This window comes from Mus pahari, chromosome 8 (assembly GCF_900095145.1).
Source record: "Mus pahari chromosome 8, PAHARI_EIJ_v1.1, whole genome shotgun sequence".
Classification (NCBI taxonomy): domain Eukaryota; kingdom Metazoa; phylum Chordata; class Mammalia; order Rodentia; family Muridae; genus Mus; species Mus pahari.
Window position 1 is genome coordinate 82,841,312 of NC_034597.1, and position 24,035 is coordinate 82,865,346.

At 38.3% G+C, this 24,035-nt stretch overlaps 1 protein-coding gene across 4 annotated transcripts in view; it reads right to left on the reverse strand.

The window, feature by feature from the left end:
- Pcdh9 (protocadherin 9) overlaps positions 1-13,931 on the reverse strand; it is an 877,954-nt gene extending 864,023 nt beyond the window's left edge. For 3 of the 4 annotated variants that reach the window (XM_021203967.2, XM_021203966.2, XM_021203965.2), the window contains exons 1-2: positions 13,359-13,931; positions 8,932-12,123 (exon numbers count right to left, since the gene is read on the reverse strand). In XM_021203967.2, the coding sequence (XP_021059626.1) occupies positions 8,932-11,967 (3,036 nt within the window). In that variant the 5' untranslated portion in view covers positions 11,968-12,123; positions 13,359-13,931. Of the gene's footprint in view, positions 1-8,931; positions 12,124-13,356 lie in introns of all 4 variants that reach the window. The other variant, XM_029541791.1, reaches the window with a different exon arrangement.
- Positions 13,932-24,035: the final 10,104 nt, after the last annotated feature.

Below are 24,035 nucleotides of genomic sequence, written 5' to 3' on the forward strand. Positions count from 1 at the left end.
ATTAGGAAAGACATGAGTGAGGAAAGGCAAATTTTAAGAGCAGTGAATGAAAAATTAACTTAAAATTGAGGGTTTGCAAAGAGAACATGTGGGAGGACCCATGGCTCCAGCTGCATATTTAGCAGAGGATGGCCTAGTTGGCAATCAGTGGATCAATGGGAGAAGAGGCCCTTGGTTCTGTGAGGGCTCAATGCCCCAGTGTAGGGTAATGCCAGGACTAGGAAGCAGGATTGAGTGGATGGTGAGTGTGGGGTAGTAGGGGAGAAAATAGGAGGTTTTTGGAGGGGAAACCAGGAAAGGGAATAATATTTGAAATATAAATTTAAAAATATCTAATAAAAAATGCATAGTGAGCAAAGCAAAAAATAAAAAAGTAAAAATAAAAATGGAAAAAATTAGAGGGTTTGTCTGGTATTTTGAAAAAGGAAGGGGATGTTATGAAGTTTATTAGACACTTTATATATACTGTCAAGATATTTACCTCTCTGGGAGCATGTGCGTGTATGTTTATATACTTATCATGTTTATGGTAAAGAGATCTAGAGAAACAATGAATACTATTTAAAATCAACTGAGATGCTGAGAAGCTGAAATTATGCTAAATAAAACAAATGAATGTCTTCCATCTAGTGACTAATAAGACACAGAGCAAAGAAAAGTTGTTGGCACAGGTTCATTCTCAGCTGATACAGAGGAAAGGCCATTGCGTCTCAAGATTTCCAATGTGAAAATCAGTTCAATGGCCTGAATCTATGACCCAGGAGGGCATCAACTCACATCTCAGCACACACTCCATTTTGTCTCCATTCGTCACTTGTACCATCTACACAGCCTCCTGCAGAATCCTGTGGAGCTGAGTATTTGAAAGTCCTCAGCATGCAGCTTTTCTCACACAGAGCCCCAGATTGGTTGTATCCTCAGAATCCAAAGAAGCACTAATATCCCTTTTCTCAGAGAAGATCTACTACAGAACTACTGTCAGCAGAGGACATTTTCTTTCTTTGAAAGATGCAGCTTCATCTCATAGTGCCTCCTGCTTCCATTTCCTCCTTATTGATGTTTGGTTTAATGAGGAAATGGGGGAAGAAGTAACAAAAAAAAAAAAAAATCTCAATCTCTGCCTTGTGATTGCTAGTCTTTTGTTTCCCAAATTAATCATGATGAAAAGAGCCAGCCACTCTGACATGTTCGGAGTGTGAGCCTCACGTGATTTACATGGAAGCAAAAAAAAAAAAAAAAAAAAAAAAGTATTTAAAATTAAAAGCATATTTGTCACCATTTTGAAGTATGTATGGTCACTCCTACCATTTTGAATGTAAGCACCTAAGTCTGCAACATCAAGTATTAATGAACTGCCAGCCATTTTCTCATCACTATCATGGAGGTAAAGGTATAAACTCTATACACGCCTGGGCTAAAAAGGTCAGGAGATGGACATACGATATTTGAAAATGAGGCAGAAAGGAATTCTACAAATTGCTTGAAAAATGATTCGAGATATCTAGGGCTTTCATTTTTCATTCAGCCAGAGCTGATTCTATTCACAAATTGGAGAGTGCTTTTGGAGGAGAGGCGAAGGCCCAAATCACCAGCATCAGAGGTACCTCCAAAAAAGGGCCCGCACTCCTGGATCATCTGTTCTTCAGTATCAGGAACATCAAAGAGGAAACCTGCTCACTCTAAGGCATGTCTGAGATTTTCATTCTTTTGAGTATATCCAATGTGTCTGCATTTGAAAAAAAAAAATGGGCAAACTTAATTCTTTAGGCTATAAATCACTCTAATGTGGAGGGAAATGTGTTAGCTGGTTGTATTACAAAGCCTTTACTTTATATTTAATAGGCACCTGCAATTCCAGCATTCTACAAAGCTCTCTACTTTGCAAATCTTTAAAACCCCACTTAATTTTCAATACTGATTTCCTGCAATCTAAGAGCTTATGAAGGGTTCACTGTGTTCATACAGATCTATGCAAAATGTGTCGTAGGGGCTTCCTGGTCTGTGATGGGATTCATCTGGAAGTGAATCTCAAACTTCTATCACTGCCATGCTTATTTCCAACTAAAATAAATATTACCAGGATGAATGCTGAAGATAAGGAAGAAAAAAAAATATGTGGCCAAGTAAGTAGTGGGCAGAGAGACGTACACAAACAGCTGCTCAGTAACAACCCTTCATACCACTGCAGTGGACACTAAAAGAGACAAAGCCCCTGCCACTGTTGTTCCAAAAGGGATTTGAGAGTTTCTTAATCAACTGCTGAGAGATTGAAAAGGCTTGGAACTGGACAGTAGCAAAGATGCACATTACTGAAACACAAAGATGGTTTGACAGCAAAGACTTTGGAAGGATATCAAATCAAAGACATTATACAAGCAAGAAAAATTGACAAAATTCCTATTCTCCCCTATAGCCAATATAATTAGAATCCTGCACACGTTAGTATACCTGGTGAAATTCTGCGTAATGATGTCCATTAAAGAACAAGTATCACACCTCTATGCTCACATATGCTCAAATAATTTATATAGAATTAATAAGAAGAAGCAGTCAAATGTACTTTATGGTCCTGCCTAGTTTACCCTATCCCTGCTGGATCGGCTTCTACCATGCCCATCATTTATAAAGCAACATACGCTCTATAACTACTGGTAAAGGTGATCAGAAAATATTTTCACAGGTCTTACTGGCTATACATATAAATAGATCTCTAATGCATGTCCCAGGATTCTGGCTTCTTTTGAATTACATATTATAACCTTGAAAGCTCTACTAATTCTGCCTCTACTCTTATCCATCGGAGATACGCTGATTGGGACAAAATGTAAGTGTGAAAACTTAAAACTTAAAAATTAGACCGTTATCCACTTTCAGTTATAACACTCTACTTTTAAAAACCAGTTGTTTATCTCACAAAGGAAGTTCAAATTTTAATGAATCTTGGCTTATAGGAAAAAAAGGAATGTAAATATAAAGTAAAATGTCAATCACAGTAATATATCTTTCAAGTTCTATGTTTCTGAAGACTGACAGCCCCATCAGATTATATCAAACAAAGGCAAAAAGGCATGTGTTCCCTTCCAAATGAAATGTTAGACAGTTTTAGCAGTTATCTGAACTAAAAACTGATAATATTTTAAATACTGCAGTGTATGTATCTCTTCATATACATGAGGGGATTATATTTCTACATTATATCAATAATTTATTTCTATGGTATATGTTCTTCTTAAAATCTTCAAGTTATTAGCATTACTACTTAAATACCCTGACTTTTGTGAGTCCATATACCTGTATAGTACTATTTCTTTCTTGATTTGCAGTCCAAATTTTTTCACTAACAAAACTGAGATAAATTAAAGGGCTACAATGTAAAGGGAATGCAGACAGAGTATTTTTTGAATGTTAATATTTAGAAATAAGAATATCCACAATATATAATTTTTGGTTACCAAATAAGCTACCATGCAAGATACTACCTGAAAAAAAACCTAATACCATTAAGAAGGCAGCTTATAATTTTACATGCAGAAAGGATTATGCATCAAGGATTTTAAGTCCAAGCATTAAACAGTCCAGACAAGAAGAGTTTTCTTTGTTTTGTTCATAAATACACATACACTAAGCCTTTACCTCTAGCAGAGCCAAAGCAGAAAAATCAAATCAGGATATGCAGACCAGTTCAGTGCAAACACTTAGCCTTGGACAGATGGAACAACACAAGATTAAGCTCTTGACACTTGGTGGCAATCCAGAATCCTCAAACCAAAGAACTTAGAAAATAAATAAAGCAGGGAATAAAAGTAATTGCTGAAACTAAACTTATGTGTAAATAGGATCTTAAGAACCCACTCTCATCCCTTACACTCTAAAATAATGTTCCTGAAAAAAATAACCCATTAAATTGCTGGTTGCAATATTTGGGCTGTAATTCACAAATTTGATGTAAGTTACAATGAATGGTAAAGAAATCACACTGTAAGTATGAGTTCTTTCATTCGAACTCAGTTTTCTCTTTTATGTCTTTTAATTTATGCCATGCTAACAAGAAAATTATAGCCTGCAATTAAATAATGAAAGTGTTCATATATAAAAATAAAATGGAATATTGTCATAACTGCAACATTTCCAATTTTTTTTCCTCAATGCCAGAATATGAGCACTAGGCTAGTAATTCCCCCTCTACACTATATCTACAGACTCACAAGGTCATTTTAATGAGCCGACACCTGTTCTTTTCCAATGCGGGCATACATGGTCAGAACCATGAGAGATGAGAAAGCACAGTTTGTGTCGTTATATGAACCTCATAGAACTATACAGTGGGAAAAGAAACCAGAACACCAAATATCCAAGTTAAAAGTTCTAGAAAAGTGGTTGCCAAAATGAATGACCAACTCATTTTTACCTATGAAGTCTAAATCAGTCTCCAAGGGGTTATATTTTACTTCCACACCAACAGAAGCTATCAAGAGAGAGGAGGAGCATTATAATTCACAGCTTTTAAAACTGCTTGATTTTGAGGTAGGGGCAAATTTTCCATGATGTACCATGCACAGTCATGCCTGCTTGTGCATCAAAAAACTCAGTAGATGAAAACATGCTTAAGTTTTTGCAGGCCTCACGTTAGACTGCCTTTCCCCCACTTCACTCAGTTGCAGTTCTGTCTTTCTGACAGTTCTAAATATCAGCTCTGTTACTGCCTTATGTGTTCCACATGTCATAATAACATTGCAGTACCGATTGTGGTGGATTACTCAAAAATGAAAAGTAATCACAAATGTAATATAGCATCTCTAAATGATCAGGAACGGAAGCAATTCCCTTTGCGACTGTAAAAGCACACACATCCGCTTGAGTATAGCTTGTCTACACATTTCCAATGTATAAATTCTTCAATCTATACATAAATGTGCATCTAAGCAAATACTTTAAAGCATAAAACGTTAATGTCAGGATGTTTAAGCTCTGAAATGAGCATTTCATTTAGAAAATTAAATATGGCTGTTTACTCAAAATCAAACTCTGGTGGAACCTTTATAGAGTGTTTGATTACTTAAAGAACTTGTCAAATGAAAATAGATCACTGTTCTTTATGTTAACATTTTCATTTATCCCCCACCCTCCCACTGGAGAAAATAAACCACATGGGATCAAGAAAATTAATTCCCCAAACGCTGTCAACCAAGTTGGGAAACAGCAATAAACAGCTTACTGTAAAGCCTCCAGCTACAATAAAACAGCTGTCAATAAGTGGGCAAAGTGGAGATGTGCAAAAACAGGTCTGTTGGATATGATACTATGAAAAGAAAAGGAGGGCATGCCATGTTCTAATTCACTAATGCTGAATCTCAAAGAATGGTCCTTCGCTGAGCAGAATGCATCCTCACATAGAAATTGTTAGCTAGGTACTTTTCTAGGCCTGACCCAGTAGCAGTGCACCAGAACTAGTCTAGATAAATACCAAACTCTGTTTTAAGAGAGACTCTATTGATTTTCAGACATACCGCCTTTGAAAATTTATAATTTTAAACCCTGTTATATCCAGGATAGCTTTCTCTCTTCTTTCAGGTAAAACCAGAAACAACTTGTTTGTGAAGGGACCAGTTGGATTTTAGAGTGTTGACATAATTTCAGTCTACAGCAGTGACGTTTGCCTTGATCCTTACATAATCCTTTGCTTAAAACTATATAGAGGACACTACTAAAGTTCTTTTCTAAAAATTTGGTGGCAGAATAAAGGATAGAATTGTTACAGTGAAATTTAAAACAGATGAGTAAGATAGAGTCAATACAGGGTTCTAATTTACAATTATCTCATGTATTACATGCGAACACACAGGAAGAGAGAAAGTGTCAGACAAACTAGGAGTCACTGCCCCACAGACTAGCTCAGGATGTAGGAACAAGATGGTGCATTTTCATGAAGACAATATAAAGTAATGGTACTTAAATAACATTTTACTCAAAGGTCTTGCACTTTCCACACTTCAACTAGTAGCATGAAATCAAAAAGAGCCCTGTTAAAGGCAGGACTTACAAAGGAGTGGCATTTAAATTTGGTAACCTTTTAGTCAAGATTCTTCCACTTTACATAACTCAACAAGCACCACAATGTCTAAAGGAGTCCATTTAAGGCAGTTGTGCCCACTTTACTAAAAAAAAAAAAAAAAAAAAAAAAAAAAAAAAAATCACATATCATGTATTAGACTGTACATCTGTGTGATTAAAATTTGTAGTAATAAAATTTACATTTTCAGTGTTGTAAACTACAGAAGTTGAGTCTGTATAAGGGTTACTATTGAAACAGAGAAGTTAAACAAGAAAAAAAAATCCACCTATTTGTTCTTGTTTAACAGAAGCATCTTCTAGAGTTATCATAGAGTTCAGTGAACATAATTTTAAGAAGCTATATCTAATTTGTCTTTTATTCATAGAAAACATCCTGACACCCCAACAATGTGTCTATGCCTCTGTCCACTGGCATCAGAACTCTAATGATTTCCAAGATTTATTTCCTCCAAAGTGACTACTACATTTTTAGTTTTTTGTTAGGAGCGCTTCTAAAAGGCATAAAGATTACCTTTTCAATAGCTATTTTCCATGGGAGTTAATTACAGGTACCTTTCAGCCTTAGAATGTGTACAAGAAAGCTACAAAATGCCTCATGATCCAAAGGTGTGTCTGAAACATACCATAGTTTCAGTTTGTGAGTTACTCAGCATACTGTCAGCAAGATTTATTTCATATATAAATAAATGTTGTCATGATAATCCAAGCTTAATCAAACGATGCTTTCAAAAACTCTGTTGAAATACATCTGACTAGCATTTGTGTCCTTGTGTCATATTTAAAAGTTCAATAACTATGGAAAAAAATCAAAAGATTTTGGATTGGACCTTGCTGGCAATTCCCATAGACTGAGGTGAAAGGGTTGATCATATGTGACTCTCCTTGGGAAACTGATTTTATATCTCACAGAAAACACTTCCGTTTATACTAGTTCTTTGCAAGGAATGATATAAAAGCACACCACATCATTCTTCATTAATGCAGAAACTTCCTCACTAAGTCCACTTAGTTTAATCAGTTATTTTTCTTGCCATAATAAACTATTAAACAACATTTAAAAATCTTGTTTATGCTTGGACAATTTCCAAATCTTAAAAACACTCTCTTCTTCTCAAACGCTGATAATATTAGCCTGAAACTGGGCTGTCCTTCTGACTGCTACTTCCAGCTAAAAGATTCCTCTAGGACTTCAAAACTGTTCTGTTCTTTTAGGTTCTTTCAGATTGTGTATCTCAGGTTTACTCAGATGTTCTACAACAATGCTCTGTGTACTTCATAGTTCAAATGGAGATCTTACATTCATAATAAGAATTATACTTAATATTCTTAGCATACCTGTGTGACTGACTGATCAAAATCATTTTTACACCTTACTGTCCTGAAGCCTCAAAGTCATTACAGAGCAGCTACTGGATTTAAAAGGGGAAACAGTTTCTATAAGATACACTACTCTATCACAACTTCACAAAACAAAGCAAAACAACAAAAAAGAAACCTTTTTGATTTCCCAGAGACTCACCAAGACAATTCTGTTAACTTTGCTTTACCTTTTTTTTTTTTTTTTTTTTTTTTGAGATTCATGTTTTTAACTGGTTAGCAAGGTGGTAGATGGGCCACCAACAGAGATGGACTCCTAACAACAGAAAGTTGCTTCCAAAATCCTAGAAACTTGATGTGCTGAGAGCAACTCACTAAAGAGCAAACAAATGAACTTAAATGCTAGTGGCTCCAGAGGAACTATCATTAAATAAAAGGTATCTTTGGCTGTACTACCAGCTTGATCCTTCCCTCCCCCTCCTCCTAGCTACTGCAGGATTGGCACCTGGCCAGCACAGGGGACATGATACCCTAGTGCCATCTACAGGCTATTATCGACATTCAAATTTTGTGGCAACAGACAAGCACCAAAGAAATAAATTAGACAGCACTGCATTTAAATCTTTATTAACAAGGAATTATTAGACCTAAGAAAAACTAATTCTGGATTTGGTTGAAATATGAGTTTCTCAGCCTCTTAATCCCTCTTCATATGGCATCTTTCACAGTTTAAAATGAGTTATGACAGATCACTTATGCATTACTAAGATGAGAAAGTATTTACAATGGAATCCTTCTTTTTTTTGTATAAATTAGTAATATTAGAGAGAAAGCACTCCTTTTTTTTTCTTCCTTTCTTTTCATATATGACCATTATGGACACTGAAAATAGTTCTAAGAAAGATCCAGCTTACTATATTACAATAAAATAACTTGAAATTAAGAAGTAGACTTTCTATATGGCTTAGATGCAATCAATCAACAATCATGTGCTTCCACAGCTGATGTACACTTAATATCTCACTCTCTTTTTTTTCACTGTATTAAAAATGAAAAAAAAAAAAAAAAACCTTAACCCCTTTAGTGACCACAGCGGCAGCATGAGAGGTGTCAGACCTTCAAATGTCATTTAAACTTGATACTTGAAGGTGACTTTTTAGATCAAAAGGTAATGTGAAAATCTTGAAGTCGGTAATTTGGAAGCCCCAGGAGCAGAATTGGGAAAATCAGGATGGGTTTTCTTCTTGAGCAAACATTATCTCGGGACACTTTGGAATAATTTCCTCTTTTCATCTTTTGCCATTTGAAGGAAACTGGGAGGTTAAGTAATTCTCAGAACTCAGAAATTTCAAAGCTGTTCTAAAAATTCTTGACTGAGCCCCAGAGGAATTTAAAAAGGGGGTCAAGTTTTCTTTTTTTTTTTTTTTCCTCTTTATAACTAAGCTAAAGTTAGACAAAAACAATACACACACTGGCACGTTAATACTGGTTGACTGGGCACTTGTATGCAGTACTTATAGACCAGTAAAAGTGCTCGTTTACCTGTCTGGTGTGTAATGGGCCCTTTGTCTTGAAGCCTCCTTGGGAGCTGCACTCTGAGGCACTGAAGTGATCTGAACTAGTAGAGGAGCGTTTGGAAAGGGTGTCGCAGCCCCCAACAAAGGTGTTGTCCAAAGGGAGCTCTTGAATGACGTGGTGCTTTTTCACGGAAACTGGAGTGTCAGGTTTGAGATGAAAGGCAGGCTGAGGAGAAGCAGATTTGTAGTGCTTGGCCAGGTCAGGGCTGTTAGGTTTGAAGGTTGTTGGAGGGGCTGGGCCCCAGTCAAATCTTCCTATACTCTGTTCCTCCAGCTCGGCAGGCAGGCTTATGGTCCCATTGATAGGTTCATGAACTGCATCATCGGGTTTGGACTCTTCGATAGTAACAAAGTTCAAAAGAGAACTCTTGGGTGACTTTCTTTTCTTCCGTTTCTTTTTCTTGTTTTGTTTATTCTCCTGGTTTGGGGACATCCATTCAGCCCCTTGTTTGCTCCTCTGAGCGGCCTTGAACCTCGACGCATGGCGACAGCGCACCAGCACCGTGACAAAGATCACAACGATGACCACCATGGCCCCAGCAACGATGGCAATCATGATGGTGAGATAGTCCTCGTTCTGATAAGGTTGACCACTATCTCCTATGTTTCTGTCCAGCGGAGTCTCCATAGTCCTACGGATCAAGTCATATATATACGAGGTGTTTCCAGCAGTGTCGTTCACATAAAGAAATACCAGCACGAGAGTGTGCAAAGCCTTAGGGTACCCCAGGTCACTTATGTTGACCACGAGACGGTGCAGGCCCACATCAGTAGGTGCTGGCTTCTCTTCTAAGGTGATATTGCCCGTTACTGGATCAATTCGAAATAATCCTTTGTTGTTCCCGCTCACTATGGTATACTTGAGTTCTGCATTCATTCCGGTGTCAATATCCACCGCAAACACTTCAGCAACCACAGAACCAGGAATGGCTGAGAGGGGCACCAACTTAAAGGAGGTGTTGGACGGTGGAGAAATGACAACTGGACTATTGTCATTGACATCCATGACATTGATAGTGACTTTTGCAGTAGAGGACCGGGGTGGCTGTCCTCCATCGGTGGCTTTGACATCAAACGTGTAGGAACTCTGCTGCTCTCTATCAAAGGAGACGTTGGACTTTATGACTCCCGAATAGGGATCCAACACAAAATTTTCATTGTCATTTAGAATGGAAAGAGTCACAGCTTTATTCTCTCCAGCGTCTTCGTCTGTCACTGTGATTACCCCCACAGTACTATACTTTGGCAGATTCTCAGACACAAAAAACTGAAAATGATTATGAGTAAACTTGGGGCTATTGTCGTTCTCATCCAGAACAGTAACTATCACTGCTGCTTGGCTCTGGAGGGGAGGGGTCCCATTGTCCCTGGCAGTTACTGTAAAAATGAACCGCTCTTGTTCCTCCCTGTTAAAGACTCTGGAGGCTGTCAAAACTCCTGTCTTTCTGTCCAGATCAAAGAAGGAGGCATTCGGTCCAAGCTGATAAACAATGTCTGCATTTTTCCCACTGTCTTCATCTGTAGCACTAATAGTTGTTAAGTATAACCCACGTCGGTTGTTTTCGGAAACTGACAGCTCAATTACAGGCTGGTTGAAAATTGGTGGGTTGTCATTTTCATCCTCAAGCTTAACCCTTACCAGGGCAGTCTGATTCAAACTGGGCTTCCCAGAATCAGAGGCAACGATTTTAAAGCTGAATTCTTTGGTGCCCTCATAGTCCAGCAGGGAAGAGGTCTCTAGCAGATACTGGTTGTCATACACTGCCTTCAGATGAAATGGGACCTCTCTTTCAATAAAACAGATCACTTTGCCATTCACATCTGTGTCCTTATCTGAAACTGTAATGAGGGCAATCTTTGTATTGACTGGATCTTTCTCAGAGAGATACACCGTGCCATTAATGGGACTTATAATGTACCTGAGGTCTATGTTCGGAGGGTTATCATTTACATCTGTGACATTGATGGTCACAGTGGCCCTGGCAGGAGTGGAGCTGCCGTCACTAGCCAGCACTGTCACTTTGTGAATGGCTGACTCTTCCCTATCTAAAGACCTCTGAACTGTGATCAGCCCAGTTGTGTTATTTAAAGCAAAGAGTCTTTTGGTTGCAGGGGCGACCTGGGCACCAAAAATATACCGGATTTCAGCATTACTGCCTATGTCTGCATCAGTAGCATGGAGCTGAATTACAGAGGTGCCCACAGGAGCATTCTCTGGAATATGCACTTCTACTTGACCCTCTTTAAACACTGGCCTGTTGTCATTGACATCACTTACTGTGACCTGGAGAATGGCTGTGCTGGATTTCTGTGGAGTGCCCCCATCCTCCACTTTGATTTTCATCACATAGGTATCTTTTTGTTCTCTATCCAAGTTCTGCTGAACAATCAATTGTGGCCACTTTTCTCCCTCCGGAGTTTCCACGATGTCCAGTCCAAAAACACTCTGTCCATTTAGTAATTCATAATGCTGTACCCCATTGAAGCCCGTGTCAGGGTCTGTGGCTGATGGGATTGGAAAGCGGCTGTTGATCAAAGTGTTCTCTGGGATGGAGATATTGATGACAGGAGACGGAAACATGGGGGCATTATCATTGGTATCCTTGACAATGATCTTGATTTTGATCAGCCTGAAAAAGTCATTGGGGAGGATCACCACCTCAAGTTCAAAGAAACACTCATTCTCCTCAGCGTAAGAAGCTCCAGCACAGAGTTTCTCTCTGTCTATTCTGTTGGAGGTTGTGAAAATCTCCCCAGTGCTACTGGATACTTTCACCAGAGGGGCATCCCCAGCTTTTGAAACCAGTCTGTAGACAAGGCTGGCACTGGTCCCTGTGGCAGCATTGATGTGAGAAATATTCAGATCCTTTGGTATATTTCCTATGGGCACATTTTCAGGCAGTTCCTCTCTAATAGTGTAAATAAGTTCTTGAGCTATTGCGGAATCCAGCCTTAAACAGGCAATCAGAGCAGCCAACAGGTAAAAATCCCTCAGGTCCATGATAGTGTCTTTATTTTCTTTTCCTGGATTTTAGAGTTTAAAGGTTCCCACTGAGGAGTGATGCTCGAATTGCAAGAGGAAGTGTGCATGGACTGGAGGAGGAGGAGGAGGAAGAGGAGGAGGCATTACATCTCATCTCTTATGTGGAGACAGCCACTGTCAACACAATTGTACAGACAATATTATTCTTCAGTAAATGAAAACACAGTCACCAAAAACATCAAAGCACACTCTCCCTGCGTATTAGTAAACATGGCAGTTTGCTCTGCCACAGTTTTGCAAGTTAACTCTGTGACCACATCACCGAATATCCCCTGCTTGTTGCATTTGCCCAGAGAAAATGAAATTCATCTACTTTTGAATTAAGGACAGCAGCAGCTATTTTTACCTGGATTTCCCCCACCCCCACACTGTTTTGGTTTTGTTTTTTTTTATAACACTGTTTAATTCAAAGCGTGAGTTCTTATTCTGCTTTTCCCCCACCCCCCACATTTAACCCTCCTCCTGGTCTCTAGCCCACCTCCCCTAGTTGTTTGTGATGGGAAGACCTCAAGTATTTAGCTATGATTGCTGCCAACTGCTTTGTCACATGTTAGATATGATGTGTTTTCTTCTCTGCCACACTGAGTCATCTCCTTCTCTCAAAAGACTGCTTTTCCTTCCTCCCAGTTCTTCAACTGTCTCATAATCCAACCCTCCTGGAAAATGAGCATTCGGACATGCTGCTGCAGCCGCAGCAACAGCAGTAGTCACTGGCCACTACAGATTCTCATTGCCTCAAAGCACAAAACCAAGACTTGACATTTCTTCCTCAGAGGGTGCTCTCCTTTCTCAATATTTCCACATTGCCCCCGTCGAGATAAATAAACACATTAAAACTTTTTAAAAAACGTATCCTAATAGACAATTGCTTATCACAGAGGTGGACCAGCGTGCTGGGATGGAAGTGAAACACAGCCAACATTCCTATGTAACATCACGATATTTTTTCTATTGAGCATAAAAGAACAAAAATGCAGTTTCTTAATCCGGTGTCTCATTAGAATATTAGTAACATTTGCTACACATAAATACCGCAACCCGGTAACACACGTAGAACTTCCGCTCAGATGCCCCTCTAACTGCAGTTTAAATGGGTGCAAGGCTCAGGCAGCTACCCACCGGAGTGAGACTGGTCAGTTCCCAGGCTCCAATCTTATCTGCATTGGGCTACACAGTAGCTGATGCCCGCGATTAGTTCCTGCTGAGTGGTGCAGGTGGGGTTGCAGATACAGCCCAGTAGGTGAGCTCTGCCCCAGCCAGCTACCCAATTACAAACACCTCTCGTCTACACCGAGGACACAACTAAAGACGGCATTTCGAATTGTTAATGCGAAACTTTACACTTACACGTTAGTTGCCTCAACCTTGCCCCTTTCCCGGTAGGCTGCAGTTAAGAAGGATTTGCTCCAACACATAGAAAGCCATGCATCTGGTAGCACCAGTTTGGGGAGAATTCACAAGCAGCAAAACGTTTCCTCCTTGTAAAACGTGTGGCTTCGGGCTGGCAAATTAGCAACTCCCGGGAACAAATTCACAGATTTGTCGTTAGTCATTCTCTCCACATTTCCTCGCTTTTACCCACGGGGTCTGGGCTCTTCTGGTATTTAACGCACACCACATCCGATTGCACTTCTTCAGCTCGGGAGTGTATCCCACCGCATCCAGCCTACCATTTGCATCCGATGGCAATACTGCTGAAGTCTCTAACTTCTAGTAGGAAACGTCAGAGTTGGGTGATGGTGATTTTCTGGATGTTTTCCCGGGGTGCCAATTGCCCGGCAAATTCTTAATCCGTGAGTCCTTTCGCGCTTCAGAGACGAGGCTCTCCTTCCTACCTCGCGTACTCTTCGTTTTCCCCTTCTCTTCTACCCCCCTCTCCTTCTCCCTCTCCTCTCTCTCCTCTCTCTGAACTGAATTTCTTGATATAACTCTCAATAAGCCCGGAGGGAGGGCGTGACGGCCGAGGCCCCACCCCCGGGTCCTGATTGGCCAGCATCTTGCAGTGCGGGAGGCTGCAGAGGGCTGCGGGAGGGGGCGCGGAACAAGGCGCTGACTGTCTCCAGCCTCCCCCTCCCCAGTGCCCCTCGGCAGCCGCGAAAACCTGGAGGAACGATCCCGGTCCCGGGAGAGCTGTTTTCAGGACGCGCACTGAGCATGCCCGGCAGGGGCCAGCACCCAGGGTGGCTCGGGAGCTCTCGAGCTCTTCCCGAGCTTGCGGCGGCGGAGCCAGGGCAGTGCGGTTGCACCGGAGCGAAACCCGGGAACCTAGATTCTCGCCACCGGGTGGTGAGGGTCATTGAGGCCGCTCTTTTCTTGATGCATTTCTGTCTGCAAAGTGGAAAGGGCTAAATTGCAGAGATGGCTGAGACTCGCAGCCACCCCTCAGTGAGGAGTTTTGGCCGGCAAATCCTGGAACGCATTAAACCATTAAACCGGCTCTGTGCCGGGTGCTGCAAATTGAGGCATTTGCTGGCAGGGACATCCGAAGGAAGGGCGAGGAGGGCGGAGAGCTAAAGATAGGGCAGTAGATATTTGAGTCTCGGTGGAAAATGGAAAGAAAATTAATCTGGGCTTTTACTGCGTACAGGGTTACTGAAAGTGCCTGGGGAAAAGGTACGTTGTAGCTGGGGTCCCTGGGCGCAGCCACCGACAGTTTGCTGAGCAAGAAGTCTCCTTTCCTGGGATCTGATCGAGCTGCGGCGCCCGGTCGTGGCAGCCTCTTTCGTGCCTTTGCCTCGCAGGGAACCCGGAAAAACTAGCTCGCTGGAACCGAGGCTTCCTCCGAGCCTGCTGTCAACTCACCTATTTGTGAACTTTGCTTCCGACTGGCTGGAAGGAATCCCAAGCAGCTGTTAGCCAAGCTGCAAAAGCTCCTTGCCTCTCTACACTTTCTGCTGGACTCATTTCCCTGCCAGGCATGGCCCTGACTTCAGCTCTGTAGCACATCCGCACAATCTTGTTTCTCATTTTTATACCAGGGCTGGATGGGATACTTCAGAAAGGGTCATCCTGATTTCTGTCATATTCCCTCAAAGCCTCACTCATCTTTAAAGACCAGTAAGTTAGGAAGGTTTGACAGCACCTGTGCCAGACAGGTGCCTGAATAAAGTTTGAAATAAAACCCTATTAGTTTACCAACAAATCCCCCCTCCCCCCGCCAATGGTATATAAAGGTTATCTGAGGAGGTCTTAAGGCATGGTTGACTTTTGCTAATTTGCAGGAAGAATACAGGGCATTTATTCTAAACCTTGTCTTTCTTACACTGTGGTAGAATGTGATGGCTTTAAATTTGAGCTTTTTAATGTGGGAGAATCTCACGTTTGTGACTACCGATATTTTTTTTTAAAGCATGAACATTTAATTTTTGATAACCAAGTTAAAAGTAAAAACAAATCAAAAATCAAGCCTTCCAGCTCTCTAGTGTGTAATCTGAAATTTAGCTGACTTATTTGGCATCACAATTTTCTCATAGATAAACGTAGTTCCCATTTAATATTAAAAGTTTTCCTCAGATGCATACTCACAGTAAAAGTTCAGTGTCTAAAAGTTCACGGTGCAATCTTTCTACCTCTTGTGTGTGCGATAAGACATCTTTCTTATAGGCAATAAGTTGATGGTGCTTGCACTCGGTCAAAAGGTAATAAATAAATATTTAATGTGATTAGGATGAACAAGGTATAAGGAAGGAAGACCCCTATATGTCCAGATGTCAAGAGGAAAAAAACATCCTCATAAAACAACTCTAGTGAATTAGAGGTTGATTCTTTTAATTGTTTTGTGGTGAATGATCTTTTGCCATTCACAAAATTGAAGCTAATGTAGCATGTTCTTATGCTTGCATATTTTCTGTGGTGAGCTGTTCTGATACAGTCAATATCAACAACAGCACAGCTACTTTCCAGTTGATCTCACGAACAGTGCAATTATATTTTAATCATACCACAGTCATTTCAAAGTCAGGTAGAGGCAGCCCACAGCTTAACAAAAATTATTTAACCTCATTAATAAGCACGGGTGTTACTCTCTGTGAAGAGATGGCTTTACTTGCTGGCTAAGGCCATTATTTACCCCATGCTTGAAAATGAAATCTTAATAGGAACCAGGATGAAGGCCAGGGAAGAAGATACAAATCCCAGCATGAGACACAGGACCTCAAGACTTCAATGAATAAAAACCTCAGGTCAAAGCGCCAGAATGGGGCATCTGTACATCCTTTTCAAAGGAAACTGACTAAGACAGTGAAATAGAGCTCTTGTATCAGGACACTATGTCTCATGTTTATATAAGATACCTAAATTATAGAGATTCCTTAAGCACAGTTTCTTAACAACTTAATGTAGATTGTGCAGACTTATGTCCTTTATTCTATTTCAGCTGTTCAACTTTATAATGAGAAATATTATTTTGTTAATAATCCTAGGAGAAAATTACACATTAAATAGCCCTTTGCTATTTAACTTGAAGTTCTTGCCTCAAATACAACATACTATGTTATATAATTCCAAGTATACTACAATACACTATAATGTTTAAAAATTAAGTAAATGGATATTAATTAGGATAATATTTTAATTTTAGTGTGAAATATATGTTGTTTTATGCTATATTTTATTGCATATTTTGGAGGATTTAAATATATTATGTTGTCACATAGTTTTCTGTGTGTAAATAGTTTAGTATGTGTGAGTGTGTGTGTGTGTGTGTATACATGCATCCAACTAAATCTCTTTAATTAATGCTCATTCACAATTGGCAGTGCATATTTCTATAGCCAGGAATTATGATGCTGTCACCCTTGCTATCTGATTAGTACTTCAAGAGTTAGTACCATCTGGGCAAAAGTATAAGAGACATACTGTTCACTCCTGGGTATCTAGGTCATGGGATAGTTACAAACCTAAGTCAACTCTGGCCATTTAACTTAAGCCTTCAGATCCACATAGAAACAGATATGGAGTTGCTGGAATGGTTTCACATTCCCCACGTTTAACATCGTTCTATTTATATATTAAACAATAATTTCCATGCAATGGCATATAATAACCTGAATTATTAAGGAGTCGAGTTTAATTGGATTCTCCTGTAGGACTTCCTAGTTATAACACAGCATTGTTAAAATTACATTTCATATGGAGATTATTCCTGCAAGTTACATTTTATATGAAAGACATAGGCTATAGTGTTGAAAATGATCAAATGCCCTCCTCAAGGATTTCAAGACCAGAATAACACAACTTCTACAGTGTACTGAAGGTTAAAAATTAAATAAAAATATTTCATGCACTCTACTTGTAAATGTAATCCAATGGGGGTGCTGCATCTAACAGACAGCAAATAGATCACAGTCCTGTGATGTCACAGCAGTATCTCTCTACCATTTCACAACAGTTCTAGGCTTTTGCACTGTGCTTCGGGAGGAATGATGTGTTAAAGACGTTGTTAAGGGTTGTGTGCATTACTACTCTTGAGAAAATGACAATACAGAATTTTAACACTACAAGAAGAAATTAGCACCTTCTGAAGTCTGTGCAAACTGACAAAGTGCAGTGGGTTCTGGGTTAATTCCTTTGCTTCTTTAATGATTGTCAGCTCTTCTTTTTGAGTATCTCTCTTCTCCTTTACTTATTTTTTTCTTCTTCTTCAGTTTTTTAAGGCAACCTAATGCAGGTAATCAAATCATCATGGAACCCCGGTGACACCTTTCATTCTCCTTGAATGACTGATCTAAATTTAAAACAGTTTGCTATATTTTCGTGACTGACACAGATTATATGTGTCAGATTGGTGCCTTTAACGTTATTACAATGTAAACTGACACGTTTCAGAGCCACTGTTCTGTCGTGACTACTACGTAAATTTAAAAAATATATTGAACTCTCAAATTTTCTCATGAGTTATAAAAGATTTTAATTTTATGTAGACAGTTCTTTCACAATATATGTTTCACTGGCATGACTAAAGTATCTTGTGGTGATTTAGGAAAGGTATAGAATTTGATTTAAATGGTAATATACTTATGCAATGTTTCAAATTAAATAACTTCTCTAAAGCTGTGTAACTTTAAGTACAATATAGGCAGCTTCTTCTTGATTCTGTCGGATAAAGCTAGATTAAAATTGTTAGATTAAAACATTGAGTATTATCCTTCAATCTACAGTGATATGAATAATGTGCAATGATATGAATAAATATGCATGCTACTTGGAATAACTCTATTGATACATAAAAATGGAGACATTAGTAAACATTTCAACTATAATAGCATTTGCCAAGATCTAGATAGGAAATTTTGTCTATTAAGGCATTTAAAGCTTGATAGTATGGCTTCCCCTTTCATTAATAAGAATATATTGTTGAAAATAAGATTTCATTTCCTCTGGGTCAGCAATGTTGGATGATCTTCCTCATCCATCTCCTCCTTTCTTATTCTTTTCATGTTTTCAGACTTTATTTTAAAAACTATACTCACATGATTTTCCTCTGGAGGCCCAGTTTGTTACATAAGGTGCACATAAATAGACTTACTCACGCAGAACTGGGTGGATGAGCCTCGTTTTCCTCTTATAGTTTCTCAGAACCAAATTTCAAAGAAGGTTTTCTGCTAGCTGCATTAGGGTGAGTCAGGATAACCTTGCATTTTGTTGGCTGCTGCAGTCCTGACTTATCTCCATATCCCACGGCAACAGTGTCATGGAGGTGAACCTCATCTGCCTTCAGCAGACATTGTTACAATTTGTTCAGGATGTGACTCACTATCACTGTACACATGTAGAACTATGCTTCTTCATGTAGTTACAGACCCTTAAAATTTTAAGATGAAACATCTTATTTCTTCCAACATTGCAGATCCTGCCTTGGACCCTAGCACTAGGAGGGTGAAGCCAGAGGACAGCTGCAAGCTCAAAGACACCCTGGATGTATAGTGAGTTCTAGGTTAGACAAAGCTGTAGTAATGTGACATCCTCTCAAGACAATCAGACAGACAGACAGATACAAGAAGGAAGGAATGAAGAAAGAAAAGAAGGGAGAAAGGAAAGAAACAGAGGGAGGAAGTAAGGAAGGAAGGCAGGGAGGAAGGAAGAGTGGGAGGGAGGGAAGGAGGAAGGAAGGAAGGAAGGAAGGAAGGAAGGAAGGAAGGAAGGAAGGAAGGAAGAAAAGAAGAAAGAAAGGAAGGAAGGGAGGAAGGCACTTTCATTCTTTAGAATCTAAGGTTAATAGCACTTCAAAGGTTTTTAACTTCACAACGTCATGTCATTCATCTATGTATGAACTGATGGTACCCAGGACAATGATAGGTGTAGTACTGTGAAAGGTTAGGCAAGACTCAGAGGGCTTTTTTGGCTTTATGGAATAAGGTTGTTTTAAAAACAGGCAAGACATTGAAACCATGGCTAATTGATGGAGTGGCTGTCTATGATCTTCCCAAGCCCTAAGTTTGACAACTAGGGTAACCGAAATAAAATAGAGCAAGGCAAAATGTAACATTAAAATTGCTATAAGAATGACTTTATAAGGAATCCCAATCAGGGAAAAGTTCTTTGTAAAATGTACTTCATTTCATTTCATATAAATTATTTTGAGAGAATAGTTATGTTTCAAAACCATCCACACAGCACCTCAGCAGCCAGTTAGCACATGTCTTTGAGACCTCATGGTAAATCTAGTACGGTTTGTACTTACATGAATGGATGTGATTTGAATGACCATTTTAAGAGAGCAATAGGCTTGATTTCAAATATTTGATCCTTACCATCAAAACCGAGATGAAATTTTAGAATATTACAACAAAAACTAATAAAAGTATATATGAATAAGAATAAAAGAATATATGAAAGTAATACATAAGATAAATATCATAATTATTAAAAAGTGAATTGGAGAATATTGTGTTATGGTTATAAAATATACCACGGATAAATTTAGAATAACATAATCTATTTTTGAATACTAATACAAACAGCAATATTTGCTTTACATTGCATAATTTTGATTCTTTTTACTTATTTATTAGTTTTTTTTTTTTTATTTTTCAAGACAGGGTTTCTCTGTGTAGCCCTGGCTGCCCTGGAACTTACTCTGTAGAACAGGCTGGCCTCGAACTCAGAAATCCGCCTGCCTCTGCTTCCCAAGTGCTGGGATCAAAGGCATGCGCCACCACGCCCAGTTATTACAATATTTTTGAGGATAGACTAGGATTCCCTGCCCTCTAATTTATGATCCTCCTTGTCTCTGTCGCTTGAAACCTGGGATTTCTATCTTCTCTCTTAATATTTTCCCTAAGTTTGAATGCTCATGATGTATATATTCAACACAGACACACACACGCACACATACACACATACATAATGTTTGTACATATATATATATATATATATATATATATATATATATATACATATATGTGTGTGTGTGTGTGTGTGTGTTATTGATAGCAACCTAGAATGTTTTAAATCTTAATATTTGTATAATGGATTATTGAGTTCATTATTTTAAACATCATTTTACACTTAATTTGGCTTATCTGTGAGGATCTGTAAGAATATTTAATGGCCAAACTAATTGCATTGTGAACAGTAAGTTGTATATGCATGAGTTTTTGCATTATATAAAAACTGGTTAATAATGGGGACTAGATGGGGAAAGAATAAGAAAATGAAGTTTATTCACAGGATGAATCACAATTACCATGGTTAAGAACCTGGCTCTCAATCACCACTGTCCAGGAATACTGTGCCAAAGCTTCTCAAAGTTTGCCCTGTGCAATTTGGTTGGTTAGGTTTATAGTCCTAACCAATGTAAGACATAGTTACCAAGGTTGGAATATGCCGACTTTATCCTTATTGACAGAAGACTAAAATGCAACTTGTACTTGCCTAACTGCTGTTTCTGCAATTTTGAAGGAAAATAAGTCACAAGATGAAATTTGTATTTTAACCTTATTCAACTAAGAGTAGTTTCATATCTTTGGGAACCCTTTGAGTGATGGTGGAGGTATCTGTGGGAAGAAGTGTAATTTTTCTATGGACAGGGATGCTTTCAATTAATAAATGTCACAAAAGAAGGTCCTCAGCATACCCACTGATATGAAAGCAGAAACCACAGAGATATGTGACTTGATGTGGCCTCCTGCCACAGTTAAGCCTGATTTAGATGATTTGAATGAACTTATATGAGTTTCTAAATTGCCACACAAAAAGGAATAATATCAGTGCAATTCATATCTTTAGGGGTTTATTTGGAATGGTACCAGTGATCATTCTATATAGTTAGTTAATAATGAAGGAAATAAATCTCCTTTGCAACTATTAGAGACAAGCATTCTAAATTTTTACAAGGTACAGAAATTCGGTGAGTCAAGCAAAAGGTCTTATGTGCCTAGTTCCTGTCTATCTTCATTTTCAAACATGAAGACTTGAAAAAGTAAATATGGTAAATATTTGTTATTTTTATAAATGTGCAATAATCACAATCGAATTGTCAGAATTGATATTGTAGTGTAATAGTTAAAATTATTGAACTCACTTAGAAATGCACTAACAAAATATCGACTTCCCTAAATTCTATAATTAGTTTATGAATTTTTAGGTTGTTTCCATTTTCTAGCTATTATGAATACAGCAGCAATTTTGGAATGCTAATGAGAGTCAGACCATTAAAGCACAGGTTAATCTGGATATAAAATTAAAACCTGGTCTTGATTTTTAACACTTTACTTTCTAACAAATTATCTCTAAGTTCATCCAAATGTTATCATACATATACTTTCAAAAACAGGTATAAATATGTGGCTAGTTAATATTTCTTTCATATTTATCTCTACATCGATGCAAATTATTTTAGTTCCTCCGATGGATACACTTACTATATATATTTATTTTGGTGATTTGGGCTGAACTTACTATTCTTTGGAAATGTGTAAAATGTAGTTGCAATAACACCTTAATAAATGAGCAATTATGTAATCATATAGGTAACGCATTGGGTCGCATAAGTAAAACAAGGAAAAATTTCAACTTTATCAATTATTCTGTCACTTTTAGAGTTAAATGCCTTCCAAAATAATTTCTAACTGTGGTAAATGCTGCCATCTAGAGGACCTTTCCTGAAATACATATAAAATGGGGAGAAAAAAAGAGGAAGGAGTATAAGATTCAATTTTCTACTTTATGAGATTCAAAAGTTAACAAAATATGCATAGTTTAGATTTCTGTTTTACAAATTAAACATCATCTGTAGTATAATTTTTCAGAGACGTATAATTTCAGTAAAAATAAATAGGTAAAAATGTCAAAAGATAATGATGTCAATATATTATGTATTAACTTCATAATGGAGTTTCCTAACAAAAGGTAACACATATAAATTATTCTTGCTTTCTATCCATGGTTTTATGAATACACATGTTGACGGCAATGTGCTTTTTTTTTCGGTCTTGTTTCAAAACGTGCTTTTTTCCTATCGGCTTCTTGGAGAGAAAGATATCCGTCATCCGTGCTTGAGACCTGCATATATCCAGGATGTGAAGTGGTACAGAGTGAGCAGGGTCTGACTACGCAGCACGTTTCATTAAATGTATGACGTAATAGAAATTCTGGTGAATAGTAAACACCTTTTGATGGCAAATTAGGATGTACTAACGTTATTCAATTGAAATGAACATAAACACATTACTGAATTGGAAGTTAGGAATTGATATCTCAGTTTGAAATTTTTCTGGACGCTTCACTCATTTCAAATTGATTGCTAGTGAAATTTACGACTCACGACTTATAAAAATTCACACCAATGTTACAGTTTGTTACTGAAGTGTGTTTTCTATTTTATTTTCTTAAGACTGACCTGAACTTAAAACATTGAAGACTGTAAACTTATTTATATGATTAGAGAGTTAGTCATATTTTCCAAATATAGTCGATGATTAGAGAGTAATCATGTATTTCAAATATAGTCAAATACGTTGCAAGTTAATATAATTCTGCCACGATGACATAGTACTATGACAATGCCTTTGGAAAGAGAAACAAGTTGCAAAATAAAAGTAAAATTTTATTATTTGATGTTCTAATTAAAATAAACATTTTTAGGCATTTGTACAGTTCTGTTCAAGTTTAGTTTTTATTAATATTTAGTGTTAGTAAAATGTCAGGTTTGACGAAATTGAAGGAAGGCACCTGGTATCTCATTGTGGTCTAGCACTCAGGATCTCAACAATTTATCAGTAAATAGAAAGGAATTGAAATTGATACCGCTGTCCTAAGTATATTATCCTTATGGCAATATTATTATTGCCAAATTATTATTTTATTAAATGATATTAAAGTTATTATTTAATATAATAATGTTAATAATAATATTAATAAATTTATTTCGTATTACTATTTATACATTATTCATTAACTTATCAGTTTTAAAATGCAGATGAAAGGACATAGAAAACAACATTCCGTGAAAATGTAACATATTTCATCCCCACTTAACAGCCATCTTTGGACTTTCGCATGGTTTTTTTTGGGGGGGGGTGTTCGAGACAGGGTTCTCTGTATAGCCCTGGCTGTCCTGGAACTCACTTTGTAGACCAGGCTGGCCTCGAACTCAGAAATCTGCCTGCCTCTGCCTCCCGAGTGCTGGGATTAAAGTTGTGCGCCACCACGCCTGGCTTTGGACTCTCACATTTTAAGAAGAAAGTTTTGTATGGTATGTGTGACCATACATCTCCATGTGTGGGGGTGCATAAATGTGATGGTGTGCACGCACATGTTTACTGAGGTGTATTTTTCAACCACTTTCCGACTCTAGCTGGCTTGCTTGCCTGGAGATGCCTTGTCTCCCCTGGGAATACTGGAAACCGCTGTCAGCAGGCCATGCCAACTGACCAGGTTTTGCTTGGGATCTGGGATTCTGCTTGCAATGACAACTACTCCACAAACTAAGGCCTTCTTCCAGCTCAAAACAAAATCAGACAAACCAAAAAGAACACGACATGAATGCATAGAAAAGGAATGTAAGTTAAACTTTGTATAGTTTC